Source organism: Botrytis deweyae (genome assembly GCF_014898535.1).
Source record: "Botrytis deweyae strain B1 chromosome Unknown BDEW_041, whole genome shotgun sequence".
Lineage (NCBI taxonomy): Eukaryota > Fungi > Ascomycota > Leotiomycetes > Helotiales > Sclerotiniaceae > Botrytis > Botrytis deweyae.
Window position 1 is genome coordinate 47,444 of NW_024066248.1, and position 14,251 is coordinate 61,694.

A 14,251-nucleotide genomic window follows, 5' to 3' on the forward strand; every position below is an offset into this window, starting at 1 on the left:
TGATGATTGATGACTGGTGATGAGGATAATGGATGTTACTTGAAGAGTAATGATGTGGGTGCAGTGCCATCAGGTTACCTTGATGCCGGGGGTATAGTAGTGCCTACCTAGACCTGCTACTACAACTCTTCTTGCGATCGCTTCTTACCATAAGTCAAGAACTAGTGTCATATCTTGTGCAGTCAATTGAATCACTAGAGCCTTTATTCTTTTAATCATTTTATTATATGTATGCAAAAAACATTGTGATTAACTTGATATCTCCGAGCTATTTTCTACTGTTGAAAAGAAGCATATGTCAATACTATTTAGAGAATTCTGTTTAGGGAGTACTTAAATTGGATGGAAGTGAGGGGGGGGGAGGGGGGTTGTGGTGTGGTTAGTGAGGATAATGAGGGGGGAGTATCTGGGGGACTCACATAGTATTTTCTATATCTAAGTGGAGAATTAAAAGATGTATTGACTATGAATCGAGAAAAGCGTTGTGGGTTGCTCATGTAGGCTGTACAGTATGATCCAGGTTACTGGTATATCTTTCATCTCCTTTGAGTACTGGAGGAAGGAGGAGGAGGTGGAAAGTCCAAGGGAAACTGCTTTCATTGACGATATCTGCCATGTATCACATATCCCACCCATCCAAATTTTGATATCACAACATCATCACATCGTCGAAATTCCAAGCACCATCATCGTCCCGTGATATTCATCACATCAACTTCTCCTCCACTACTAACCTTTTGAACTACCACTGCGCAGCGCCGAGTTCTCTCGGAACTCTATGGTTTCGAGGTATACTTCTCCAGTTGAAAGAGTTGTGAACAGGATACTGGCAGTGAACCATCTCATCTCATGGTTTCTTTCGAGTCGTTCTGCTTCGTCGTTTTGTACGTACAACACTTCTCCCCCACTCTTGAGGCTCGAGATACATTGCATGGGTTTTGTTTCAAACACTTGTTTTCAACATCCTTCACAATCATCCACGGTATCCTCCATCAAATGATATGATGAATTGATCCCTAGGTAGGTAGTCTCATCATATACAGAAATGCAAGAAACCAAACATTCGAAGAATTTGACGTTAAATAATCGACTTAAATAATACGTAGATGTAGATGGTTATTGCATCCACATCCGCGACTCCCAGTCTTGGCAACTCAAAAAGGGGCGGCAAGGTGAGCGGGTCATGGTCATGGTCATTGTCATCATCTCCGTAGGTAGAATGCTCATGGGAAGGATCGACGCATGACACGGGGCGATAGGTGGTACCATACCTTGAATATCCAATTTTACTTTTTGCGAAATTTATGGTTAAATTCTTGCTTTTCTTCCTCGTCTCGATTTACCCATTGTTGAATTGTTGTTCTGATCCGAGGAAAGCTTGTGCGTCACGTTTCGTGCAGAGAGAGGTATTGATTAACTTTTTGATATCACCTTTATTAGAGCCCGAACCAGAACTCGACATCATGACGGATAAATTCACACAAAATTGCTATGCGTGGTTTAATGGCGGGGTGGAGACCATAGAGCCGCGGAATTATTTTCCGTGTGGAACGGTGAATAGTACTTCGGTATGATGAGTTTCCCTGAGGAATCGATATCTGCATCATCATATATGTACTGATGCGAAGTAGGATTTCTTAACTTGTTGCATGGAGTTTGATACGTGCGTGGGGAACAACATCTGTAAAGCTTCGGCGGGCATGACGGAGGGGTCGGAATGTAAGTCAGATCTTTGGGATTGCACGCACGTGCGTGAATGGAATGTTGTCTACTCGGTGCTAATGCTTTTTGAAGATTATCTGGGGTATTGTAATGATCCGACGTATACCGCTTCTGTATGTCCGAAGGAATGTGGTACGTGAAAATTTCATCTGTCCCTTCATCCAGCTAGCACGTGTCTCCTCCCGTAAATCAAACCTGCAACTCACCATTCCTCGATACTAAAGTCGATCTTGAAACCAACGGCGGCGGCGCTATCGGAATCGTCTACAACTCCACAACCAGCGAATGGAACTGCTGCAACGATACCGCGTGCAAGAGTCTCAGCAGTGAGGTTTTTGATGCGCCTGCTCCTTCCTCTTTATCAGTAATAGCTTCACCCACATCAAGACCCTATTCTACTTTTACTACCTCTTCGGCCTCTTCGTCTAGTCCTTCTTCTTCATTAGCGATAACAACTACTTCTTCTGCATCGTCATCGTCATCGACGATAGAATCCTCAACCACAACTCCCCCATCCTCATCCTCATCCTCTCCACCATCCTCCTCATCATCAAAGCTATCCCCCGGCGCCACAGCAGGAATCGCCATCGGCGCCGCCATCTTCATCGCTCTCCTCGCCCTCCTCACATATTTCCTCCTGCGCAAGCGCAAAAACAGCAATAAGCACAACCCCAAAGCGGGAGAAGCATACGCCAAACCGGAGTTAGCAGGCGAACCTGCGAATCGAGCGGAGAGGAGCAGAGAGTTGGCGGGAGAGAGGAGGGTGGAGATGGGCGGGGGTGAAGTGCCGGAGATGGGAGAGGGGAGGAGTCAGGTTTGGGAGTTGCAGGGGGGTGAGAGGGGGAGGGTGGAGTTGGGGTGAGGGTGAGGGGTTGTGGGTGCGAGGGAGAGGGAGGGGAGGGGAGAGGGTGGGATTGTGGATGTGATGTGGTGATGTTAATTTGGGGATTGAGTGTTAGAGAATCTCTCTCTCTCCCTCGCTTGCTTGTGTGATGATTGATACGCGTTATTTTACTGTGTGTGCATTTATTCTCTATTTTTGAACCAAAATCGAATGTGGTGGTTCTTTGCGAGGAGATTGTAACTTAATAAAAAGAAATGAGATGGTAATGATACCTACTTTGCATAGTCCGGTTCAATTCAGTTCAGTTGAGTATGTAGATAGATGTACAGGCTGGAAGATAAGACGGGTAAGCTATTAATTAGACCTTTCGTAGCATACAGATACAGTCTAGGGCTCCTGGTAGATAGATGAAGTGGTACGTAAATAGAAACGAACGTTTGGGGATTATCCCAACATCTCGTCCATTTCGCCTTTGTCGAGATTGGGTTTCTTGTTTCTGCTAGAATGTTTTCCTAATGATGTATGGAGATGCGATGACAGGGTATAGTATAGTGTGTCTAGAAGTCTGAATTGTAATCTAATTATCAAAACTTTGTAATATCGTATCTATTGTAGATGTTGATTTTCTTCTTCTTCTTCGTTTTTGAAAGAGTTTTGATTGTCAAGTGATTTGAGATGAAAAATTTATGAAATTGAATTGTGTGTTAATTCGGATTTTCAAAATTAGATTCGGAAGTAGACTACAGTCTAGGTCTAAACCATATGTAACCACTGCTGCAAACATACAATCGCGATTTGAAGGCGAGAGTTTAGTGCTTTTCGGAAGCCATTTCGTTACTGATTTAGGTTCAAGATGTATATTTCTTATCGACAACCTTCTAATCACTCGTGTCTCCCTTCGCTTGAGATCCCCGATCGAATATGTCATCCCATACAGACTTTTCACGCTTGGCAACCCAAGGTGCAAACTCTGGCTTATCTGAGACCTCTCCTTTACCTTTCATCACACGGCGGACTTTAAAAGTCTTGAGGTCCTCAACAGCTTGCAGACCCAGATCAGACAGATTTATCTTCTTGTACCTACACGACCACTTCACATTGCTGGAGCTGACAACCTTCACGCCCAAAGATGGTAAGCCGAGAATCACTTCCTCGCCCACAATCATGCCCCCATGTGGTCTCCATACCACGACAGGTAGGGAATATCTCCATCTCTCTTCGCCATTCACCGTCCTTAAGAGTCTTTTTAATACCCGGAGCCCTCTCTCGTCCAGAGACCGTTCCAGTTTGGGTATGTCTTCTTTATTAAAAAATCGAACGATTAAGTCACCAGCCTTGGAGGGCATTTCGTTATGTATCTGAAGCCAGTATCGATTATCGAATAGAAACCACTGAGGCTTTGTTCCTGGGAGTAGCTCTGGAACAGTGGTTTCATCAAGTGATGACCTGTATCTAGGTTGACGGAATATATGCCATTCATTCTTTCCCGGGTATTTCCGATCGACATTGAATGGTTGAAACATGATACCAGCGGTGTTGATGGTTTTTGGTTGCGTTGTGACATCAGGTAGTGGGAAAATTTCCAGAACTGCGGCGGAAACCTGATTCAATGATACGATGGAATTTGGCGTGATGGTCATGATTACACGACGGAGTAGCATAGCGGCTAAAATGGATCTGCTGGAGATATCTTGGGGAGTTATAGAAGGTATCGAGGGGAATTCCATAATAAGAGTTCCTCGTCTAGTATCAAAGCTTAGGACTTTGCATTTCTTTATGAGCTGATCAACCTTTTGTTGACGTAGATTTTCAACGTTTTGAAGTTGAGCAGAAAGATCAAGAACTCTAGATTTAGGTAACACCATAGGCAGACCACTCTGATCATATAGATGCCGTATTGCATTCCGGTCTGTCAGGGTGGGATCGCTGTTGGTATTATCTTCAAACCACTCCACGCCTAAAGCCTCACATGTCGCGATGAGTCTTTCTTTTGGAAACTCGAGAAGAGGACGATAGAGAGTTATGCCGCCAGACTCGACTTCTAATTGAGGCATGATCTTTAAAACACCGGATGCAGACTTATCTTTTCCAATGATATTGGTCCACTTTGTGCCTTGTTTGGACTTTATAGGTAGAGCAAGTGTTATTGGGTTTCCACTCTCATGAACTCCATAAATGCCTTCACATTCTGGTATGGGAGAAGAGGGTTTAATACCAAGCAAACCAACACCCCGAGCGCCTTTCGCTAGACGCATTAGGATTGTCTCGGCTTGATCATCGGCGTGGTGTCCAAGGAGAATTGAACTGATATCAGACTTTTGACAATACTTTCCAATTGCCTGAAAGCGGTATTTCCTAGCCAAGCTCTCGAAATTAGGTAGCTGGGAAGGATTCCCAGTAATATCTTTCCATGGGAGAGTCAAAATTCGTGCGGTCATACCTATAATTCATTTTTGTGTTAGGAGCCTACAGACATACAAATCCAAAAAGAATAACATACCAAGAGATTCCAACACCCCCATAACCTTCTGAGCCTCTTCTAGACTGCCATCTCGTACTCCATGATTGACGATAACAGCTCGAAAGTCGATCTTGCCAAGATGTATTGGATATCCATCAGAAGCAAACGGTATGTAGTTCTTTTTCATCTGCATACACAACGCCGCAAGGGCCATAGAATCTACCCCTCCACTCACTGCAAGTCCTATCGGGCAATTAGTAGTAATCAATTGTACAATATAGCAACTACATACCTATAGTCCTATGACCCCGCTGGTCATGACGATAAGGAACTTGACATGGCCTTTTGAAAAGTGCATCGGCAAACTCCTTTATCGAAATCGGAAGTGCATTTTGCTTCATGGTGTTCTTTCCATTATTTGATCAGCATTTCATTCTATCAATATCCACAATAATGCTTGAGGATACAACTGCTATGAAGAGTGATTGTGTCGCGTGTTATCGCGTCAATTGATGCTATCAGCCCGCAAAAAAGAGACGATGAAAATCTACCCGAGCTCCAACCTCAACTTTGTCATCCCAAATTCACCCCAACCATGAATTCGAAATTCACCCACCACATCTATTATCTTCTTTGCCTCGGTACGATCCGGCTTCGGCCACCTTAATACCACTTCTTCTACGGTCCTTAATTATCCCACTTGTTCAATTCCTTCCTTCCGCATAAATGTCACAATCAAACTTCACCCCCGCTCTCCTAGCGGGAGCCCTCGCCGGTACCACGGTCGACCTCACCCTTTTCCCTCTCGATACTTTAAAAACCCGTCTTCAATCTTCTGCCGGCTTTATTGCCTCTGGAGGCTTTACAGGGGTATATCGGGGAGTGGGTTCTGCCATAATTGGCTCTGCGCCCGGAGCTGCATTGTTCTTCTGTACATACGAAGCTACCAAAAGCGCATTCGCGAAACGACGAGATACTTTAAATGCAAATATACCCGGGGGTCGCGAAACGGGGAAAGCAGTTGAGCATATGGTTGCAGCAAGTTTGGGAGAGATCGCCGCTTGTGCCGTTCGTGTGCCCACGGAAGTTGTCAAGCAGAGAGCTCAGGCGGGGCAATATTCAAGCTCCTTACTCACGCTCAAGGCGATTTTAGGACAATACAAACACATTGGAGTTGTAGGAGTGTGGAGGGAACTCTATCGTGGCTGGAGTGTTACCATAATGCGGGAAGTGCCTTTTACAATCATACAATTTCCTCTCTGGGAATCTATGAAGGCATATAGGAAGAGAACAAGTGGAAGAGATACTGTGAACGCAGTGGAAAGTGGGCTTATGGGAAGTCTTGCGGGTGCAGTGGCGGCTGCGGCTACTACCCCTTTGGATGTGCTGAAGACGAGGATGATGTTGGAGAAGCAGAAGAAGTCGACGAAGGTTTTGTTGAAGGAGATAATAGCTACGGGTGGTCCAAAAGCATTCTTCGCAGGGATAGGTCCAAGAGTAATGTGGATTAGTATTGGAGGGGCGATATTCCTGGGTAGCTATCAATGGGCATACAACGAATTGGCTAAGGAGGGAAAGGAATAGAAGGAAATGATACATAGGGCTAAGTTACTGGTGGGGCAAATAGTTTGATGGAATGACTAGGTACACATAGATAGCTTGATGACCACGTAGATACCCTCTCTCTAAGAGCATGATCTCACGATCGATATGAACACAAGTGTAATATTGCCTTAATAAACCAATAGCCTACACAGAATTTTAACGTCACAATGAACAAGCTCAGAGGCAAATCGGTTATTTCCCAGGAGATTTTCACCCACATACCAGCCAACTTCAAGAATTGTATAGACGCCTCTGAAGGACAGAGTATAACGGTACGCATGCTAAAACCTGACTCATTGCAAGCAAGACTATATACATCCAATAATTTTTCATACACGGCTTATTTAGGAACTTCAAAGACCGAATTGAAATGTTGCCCATTTCCTCATCATCGCCCCAAACTGATAAATGCAGAATGAGTATATATTGGGGGATCAAGCCGGAAAATCCAGTACACTCCACCCCTCCAGCTTTGCAGTGATATTACCTAAATTGTGCAAATCTACCTATTCATTGACATATATTTAATTCTATGACCATGTTCGGACGATCTAGTATTGATCACAAAATGGCTCCTTTCCTTCCGAAGCAAGTTCTGGAAATACATTCTGGGGAAGCGAGGTGTAAGTGAGGTGATTGACTTGGCCATTATGCTACCAAATGAAACGCCATATTGAATTCTACGAGGGTTTATAAGTCAATATCATAAACCAGACAGCTCAAATAAGTTTTAGAAAGATCAGTTGATTGACATTTATTATCAGCATCAAAATCGAAGTTCGTTGGTATAAGCACGGCCAACCTTCACTGTCGTTGTATCTCCACCTACTTTTATGGCAACAACGCATCGCTACATTATCACTTCATAATCACCGCCGTCAAGAGCCATTTGATTCCCACAATGAGAGCATAGTCGCACATACATATCCGCACATTCTGTTCATGAGGAAATGAAAATCAGCTGCCGAGATGTTGAAGAACATCTCGCTTCCAGCTGGAGCTTCTTGGATGCTACATATGGTAGTTATTCATAGGCATCTTCAATGAAGAATGTAGTTTATGAGAATTACATAGTTCACGTTAGCCGTGACATTTCAGATCATTGATAGGCCGTAAAAAGACGAGATTCGATCTACGCAACGCATAAGTCTACCAGTTTTGCATATTGATTAATTGTCTCTGGTAGCTTGTAGTTTAGTATAGTAAACTGAGACATAACGTTAAGTATAAGCCAAGTAGAAAAAGAATTAGTTCAATCGTGTACATGGAGGTCTTATTCTCATAGGACAACCCATATAGTATCTGTTTCCTCCGGAAGACCGCACGTTCCCTTTCCTGAGAATTGTTTGACACTCATATATATCCGCATGCTTAGTATTCGTGGGGCATCTACGAAATTGGAGGGCTTATGATTCCCCTTCTGAGTGATGCCATACTAATGCAATGACTATACTATCTATCTCCAATATTCAACATTTTCCATAAGACAGAAGCATAGATCGTGGTAGCTGACAAGCAAAACTACTATAGGGTAGGCAAATACTGTAGTACTGGCATGCCGAACGCAAATCCACAAGGGTGACGAGGGCAGTTACTTTCCACTAAGTTATAAAACAGCTCTGGAATTTGCATTACCAAGTCAACCAGATGAGCACGAGGGCAGGAATGGAGATATGGAATTGATGTAACGATACAAGAAGCCAAATATTCGAATGCTACTCGTAAGGTTCACAGACTTCAAGATCTGAGTGACTTTACGAGGATATGGCAATTCTGTTCAAAAGTAGCAGAAGAGTAACATCGTCATCATCTTCGCTACTATTCCCCAAACTCGGGTTCTTTTGGCGAAGATATACAGCATCATCTCTGGGAGCCGAGATACTATTCTCAGCAATTTCAGACGAGAGACTGCATATACTACACGAAAACCAGCGTTTACAAACAACTTTGCAGAAACCCTAGCCCCTCTTCCAATCAATATTTTGAACATCATGTTCTCTTTCGCTCTCGCTCCTTAGGCAGCACAATACGAACTGTCGTAAGTGGCTCAAATTTTCGACAATGCGACATCATTACTAACAGGAAATGCTGAAAGATCAGAAAACTATGAATGAATACCCATCGCCGACCGAAGCCCGAAGTCGGGTTTCAACAGGCCTCGTAAATCCCGAAGTTCAATTCAGAAGTCTAGATAAGTTTTCTTAATCCTGTTAAAGACCCAAGTTGCAATCTGATCTAGACTGTTAGTTTCGATGTTCTAAAAATATTGTTATTACTCTTATGGGCTTAATTATTTTCAATAAAACAATTAATCAAAAACACTTACCTGAAACGTTAAGAGGAGTTGAATGTTCCAACGTTGTTGATTGTGACATTGCAGTCCGGACTACTGGATACTCTAAGTAAGCACTTTGTTATAAAAAATACTACTACTTCCACGCTGCACCCAACTGTTTCTAAACACAACAGTCTAGAAACATGTGGGATGTACACTAACAGTAAAGTGAAATCCAGGGGACATTGCAGAAGTCAGCGTACCATTCGTACCTCGTAGCATTGCATGGAACCAACTTCGCGGAAGCGAAGACTATGTTGTTTTGAGTAATTGTTCCTCTGATATGATCAAGACCCTGAGCTCCGGAACTCAAGGTAGACTTTCTATCTTTCCCGAGTACCTATCGTAGAGTGTGATTCATTGATATGTTTGGACTAGGTATTTACACAAACTGGAGGGGTTCGTAGATGGTTGCCTACACCGGTATCTCATTGCCTGTTCTCGGGCAAGGAAAATTTTCGAATCATCGTCTGTATAAAGAAGCACAGTTGATGCAGCTTATTTCCCTGAAGAAATGAAAAACTTCAGTGATTACCGGGAGTAGTTCCGTTGCTTCCCCGGTGAACGAATGTAACCTAGAACCATTTTTTGGAAGCCTGGTTGTGAAACGAAATAGCACGATAAGAGGCAGCTCTTACCAATTCAAATGGAATCGCACAATTGTTATTTTTGGGAAGATCTGCGAAATTCCTCACGTTGCAAGGTGGGTGTCGTGCAGCTTTTGTCCTCTATAATCCCGTGATCGACAGCCAGTCTTGCCATGCCGCATCGAATTGAAGCAATTCGGGATTCTACTAGGCATGTGGTAAACATATCACTCTCTGCCATTGTGCTGAATGGCTGTTTTCCTTGTACTGTATGTAATATTCGCATAGTATCAGATGCGTAAGTGAGGTGTCTCGGAGTAGTTCCGTTGCCTTTCTTCTCGGCGATTACCAACCCATCAACTTAGCTTACCGGCGACGTCGGTGATACTAATGGGGTAAGCTGTGTACTCTGACACAGTTCAGCTTTATTAGAGTGACGAATGTTTACAGGGTGTTAACATATCGGATCATGACGGGGCACTGGCTTGGAGGCAGGTGTGAATGGCTACTTGATAGGTCACAGCCGGAAAACCGTTGAGCCATTCAAAATGGGGAGGCACATAATAGGTGGCAAAAAGTCACTCGTGTCATATGAGTAGAAGGATTTCATTCATGGATGTTTGGTTGACAAGGAAAGGCTAGACTAGGGCAACTCGAGACATTCAAGTCAACTTGACCTGTTATTGGCTGAACAAACGACTTCCCATGTTCCAGCGGCACCAAGCTAGTTAAAACCACCTTGTATGGAATTGACCAGATGATTTGAAGCCAAAGCAGATTTATGTTAAAGATCATTTGCTCGAAAAGCGGTTACATAGAATCTCTCCTCGGTCTCGCACTGGGCCGTCCAAGTTCAAAATACAAAATAGGAAATAAACCGAGAGTTCTAGTAATGTTCATATTTCTATTCAAGACCCAGAATTAGCTTATGACTCCTGATGCACTGCTGATGAGTCCCAAATGGGCAATGGCTGAAACTTTTTACGAGTGCAGATAATCCTTGGAGAACTAAAGAGGCACAATATCAAAATCTTTCTCTTATTGGACAAACCATTTCTCTAGAGAACTGAAATTTAAGGCCCCTTTCTATTGATTATCGCATTGTGGAGTTCTTTGGGACCCAGAATACTTTTTGAAACAAGAGTGTCCACTTGGTCTCTAAAAATATTCAGATGCACATCAACACTGGCATATACGATTTGGTGTGTGTGTGAATGGCTGTTCCACCGACTGCATAATGCTTGAAGATCTTGTTTGACTTGCCGCGATACTCCACTGGAAGGTATTTATTAAGCGCTGAAGATGCGCAACCACTAGGACTGCATATGGCGTGTAGGCCGTGGGCTCTACTGCCATTTCAGGTGCAGACTGTGCCTCGCGGAACGGAACGACGCTGTGAGATCTTTGATGGAGATGTTCTTAGGATTCTACGCTGCCTTAACTGGCTTCGATCCGAAAACGAACATTCGTTGAAGTACCCGAAACGGAATTCAACTCCGAATTCGTTTCAAGTGCGGAGTGATGAGATTGGAGGTATTGGATATAGAGTTTAGTGATAAGAATAGGTATCATCTTCTGATGAACAAGGAGAGGATATCCAGGTAGTTTATCCGGAAATGCATTACAGGGTAGCTAAGGTAGCTTTGGTGAACGTTGCTTGATGCCAATCAAGTGGAAGGATACTTGAAGGAATCGATCATCGAAGGTTGCGATAGGTGTGATGGAGGGGTGGAAGTCGTCTAATTTTGGTGGCTCATTGCTCCTACCAGAAGGTTGACCAGGTTTCTGAACCCTGCAGAATAAGAAGAGCGTGTCATCCACGTTTTGGTATATTTTGGTGTACGTAAAAATGCAAGCAGACAGATTTATAACGACTTAGCAAGGGGAATAGATTGAATCTCCGGGGCTATGTCGACATATGAAACGATCTTCAACTGTTGAAGACTTTCCTGCAGCTCGAACTGCCGCATTCTAACTATCAACCTTGAGTGGAGAATTTTAGCGTAATGCATTCGTTCAGACGAAATATACATCTTGAATATCAAGGATGATGTAAGGCTGGTGGTTGATCATGTTGGGGGCCAAGTCAGATAGATGGGGCTGTCGGCTTAGATCATGGATTATAGAATTCTGGTCCGCATTTTAGATGAGATGAGATGAGATGAGATGAAGCCCCCGTCAGCCAGTCAGCTTTTGATAGTACGCATTGTTGCTGTACGAATTAGACAATTGCCGTTGTCCTGTATCGATGTGTGGGATCATTTGTGAGACTATTCAGGTTCCCCCCACGTAGACATGATTGCTTACTTACATTGCAGTTCGTAGACTTGACCAATGAGAAGATATCCCGCAATATCCTCCCAACTTGCCAACAATACACAATAGATTTGATGCATAGTAAGAACTAGACAATCAGCCAATGTGAGTGGTGACCATAGAATGGAAGTTGGTACAAGAATAGAAGATGTAATGTAATGGGCTGGGTGTAATGTAGTAATGGAACGGAGAATACCCCGAATTAGGCGATGGGCCTCTTTAGCGTCGGGGAACGATCACCCCGATATTCAGTAAGATTCACAATTGTTTTCTCGTTGCCCATGTACAACATAACATTTCAAGCACACACACCTTCTATTTTGTATGAGATGATGAGATATGACATAATATCAAGAAAATAAGTCCGGATAATTTCTTGCTTTCTACTTGGGAAACTTGTTGATAAGTTTTTGTGAAGTCGGCCAAGACACTACCCATGATTTCACAATTATCTTTCCATTTATCCTTCCATTTTGAAGTCAAATCTATACACAGAGATATTGCATGTTACGTCTCCAACCCAGGTATCTTGTAGTACCCAGTACCTTGTTTGAAAGGACTTGCCGAAAGAGCATCACTAAAGTAACTTTTGCAAGGTCTTCGTATATTATTAACCACTTACTACTCAGCGGAGGAACGGATGGGAGAATGTGATGGTGGGCACTTGAGATTCGAAGTGAATTCAACTCTTTTCACCAATGTATCTAATCCTCATCCGAATGATCACAACCCAGTCCTCGTCCATAGTTCTCCATGATTTTCACTTGCCACTATCAATCGAACGATATATCCCGTTAATCCCCTGAGTTCTCCACTATCGTCCAGAACATCATGGATAACATTTCCGGAATTGTTGCTATCCTCAAAAGGAAAAAACAAGCTCAGATCATGTCAGATGAGATTAATAGCAGGCATCAACGATGATCTCCCATGGAAGATCAAAGCGTCTATCGAAAGATCATCTACAAGGCGAGATGCTTTTGATTGTAGCCGCCGTTTAGGAGCGTACCACTGCCGTGCTATCCGTTGCGATATCATCTGGGTTTGATTGCTTCTTGGCTTATCGGCTTATATAATCAGATCTCAGCCTCCAAGCTCGTTTGTTTCAAAAGCTTCTGAAACCTTCGATCAAGGGTAACACAGAAAGAGTGTTCTTTGCAGTACTCGGCGTAGCGCCATTCTTTTGAAGTGTGGGTGAAAAAGAAACCCAATTTTCAGAAGCGAACTACACCATGTACCATCAAAACAAACAGTATATCGGACAACGTTGCCACGAGCATGACAAGCAAGAAACGGGCCAGAATGTAACGGTTGTACATGCATCATGTATGACAATCATGGGTCATGGTTATTATGAATTCGGTTGCTCCCTTGTGCATAAATGTAAAATATCCTAGTTCAAATTACAATTCACGGTATTACTCCGTGCAATTAGCCTCGTCTATCGAGAAGGGACGAGGGGACTCAACGGGAGCTCCCCTTATCAATTGCATCTCGATGTGCAAATGATCAGCATTGTCAGCCGAAACTAGCCATGTTGACGGCCAGCAGTAGAACCAACATCTGACATATCTAACAAATCGAAAGACAACACATCAATCTTAGGGGGTGAAATGCGCGCGCTTAAAATACCGACTCTTCCCCTGCCCGGAACACGCACAGCCATTTACCCCGTCTCCGTCCGGACCGGTTTTCACTGTGGGGTTAAGTTTTGGCCCGTTGGTCTCTACTCCGTAGAGACGCAAGGGTATGCGTTCTTTTTGAAATTTAGCCTTCTGACCAATGACCATATTTTTCACCAACCAACAGCTCGGATTTTCAGCCAATAGATGGCCAATCCATTGGAGCGGTATCGATGCCAGATTTACAGTCATTACTGTGTAAGCACCCTTCAAAGCAACAGAAAAACGTATGATTAATCCACAAGGAGAGGGGGATATGCCCTGATTTTCTGCTCTTACCTTCTCTATTCGGTCTAGTCCGTCCAAAATCATTTCCCATCTAATATTTTGATTCTATTTCCAATTTTCCATCAAGTCATACATCTACTTCGTACATACGGTAAGTACCTTTGTTCCTCCCCGGCCACTACTTCCCGGTCATTTTGCCCTGCTAATACCCCTGTGATTCTCGCTTACCGCACACCCTCCAATCCAACCCATCGACCCGGCATAATGTTCTCCCTTTCTTACTTACATCTTTACCCCTACCCTAGCATTCATATATTCTTGAGCTATTCCTGTTCGATTACACCTATTCTTTGTCAGTTTGTACCCACTAGCCCCATCATATAAGTCAGCATTAGCCTCATTTCGTACCTGCCGCCCTAATCACATCCATCATTCTAAGCAGCAATGACCATGGTTCCATTTCACCTATTG

The 14,251-nt window shown here is 43.5% G+C and overlaps 3 protein-coding genes across 3 annotated transcripts; 2 read left to right on the forward strand and 1 right to left on the reverse strand.

Moving 5' to 3' along the window:
- Positions 1-1,463: 1,463 nt before the first annotated feature.
- EAE98_010843 (uncharacterized protein) lies at positions 1,464-2,584 on the forward strand (the record flags this gene model as incomplete). The annotated part of the gene is made up of 4 exons (XM_038958465.1): positions 1,464-1,568; positions 1,632-1,719; positions 1,795-1,854; positions 1,947-2,584. The coding sequence occupies 4 exons, from the start codon at positions 1,464-1,466 to the stop codon at positions 2,582-2,584; spliced, it is 891 nt and encodes a 296-aa protein (XP_038805125.1).
- An 860-nt stretch (positions 2,585-3,444) lies between these two features.
- On the reverse strand, positions 3,445-5,428 carry EAE98_010844 (uncharacterized protein; the record flags this gene model as incomplete). The annotated part of the gene is made up of 3 exons (XM_038958466.1): positions 3,445-5,006; positions 5,067-5,270; positions 5,320-5,428. The coding sequence occupies 3 exons, from the start codon at positions 5,426-5,428 to the stop codon at positions 3,445-3,447; spliced, it is 1,875 nt and encodes a 624-aa protein (XP_038805126.1).
- Positions 5,429-5,753: 325 nt separating this feature from the next.
- Positions 5,754-6,611, forward strand: EAE98_010845 (uncharacterized protein; the record flags this gene model as incomplete). The annotated part of the gene is made up of 1 exon (XM_038958467.1): positions 5,754-6,611. The coding sequence occupies one exon, from the start codon at positions 5,754-5,756 to the stop codon at positions 6,609-6,611; it is 858 nt and encodes a 285-aa protein (XP_038805127.1).
- Between the last annotated feature and the right edge of the window lie 7,640 nt (positions 6,612-14,251).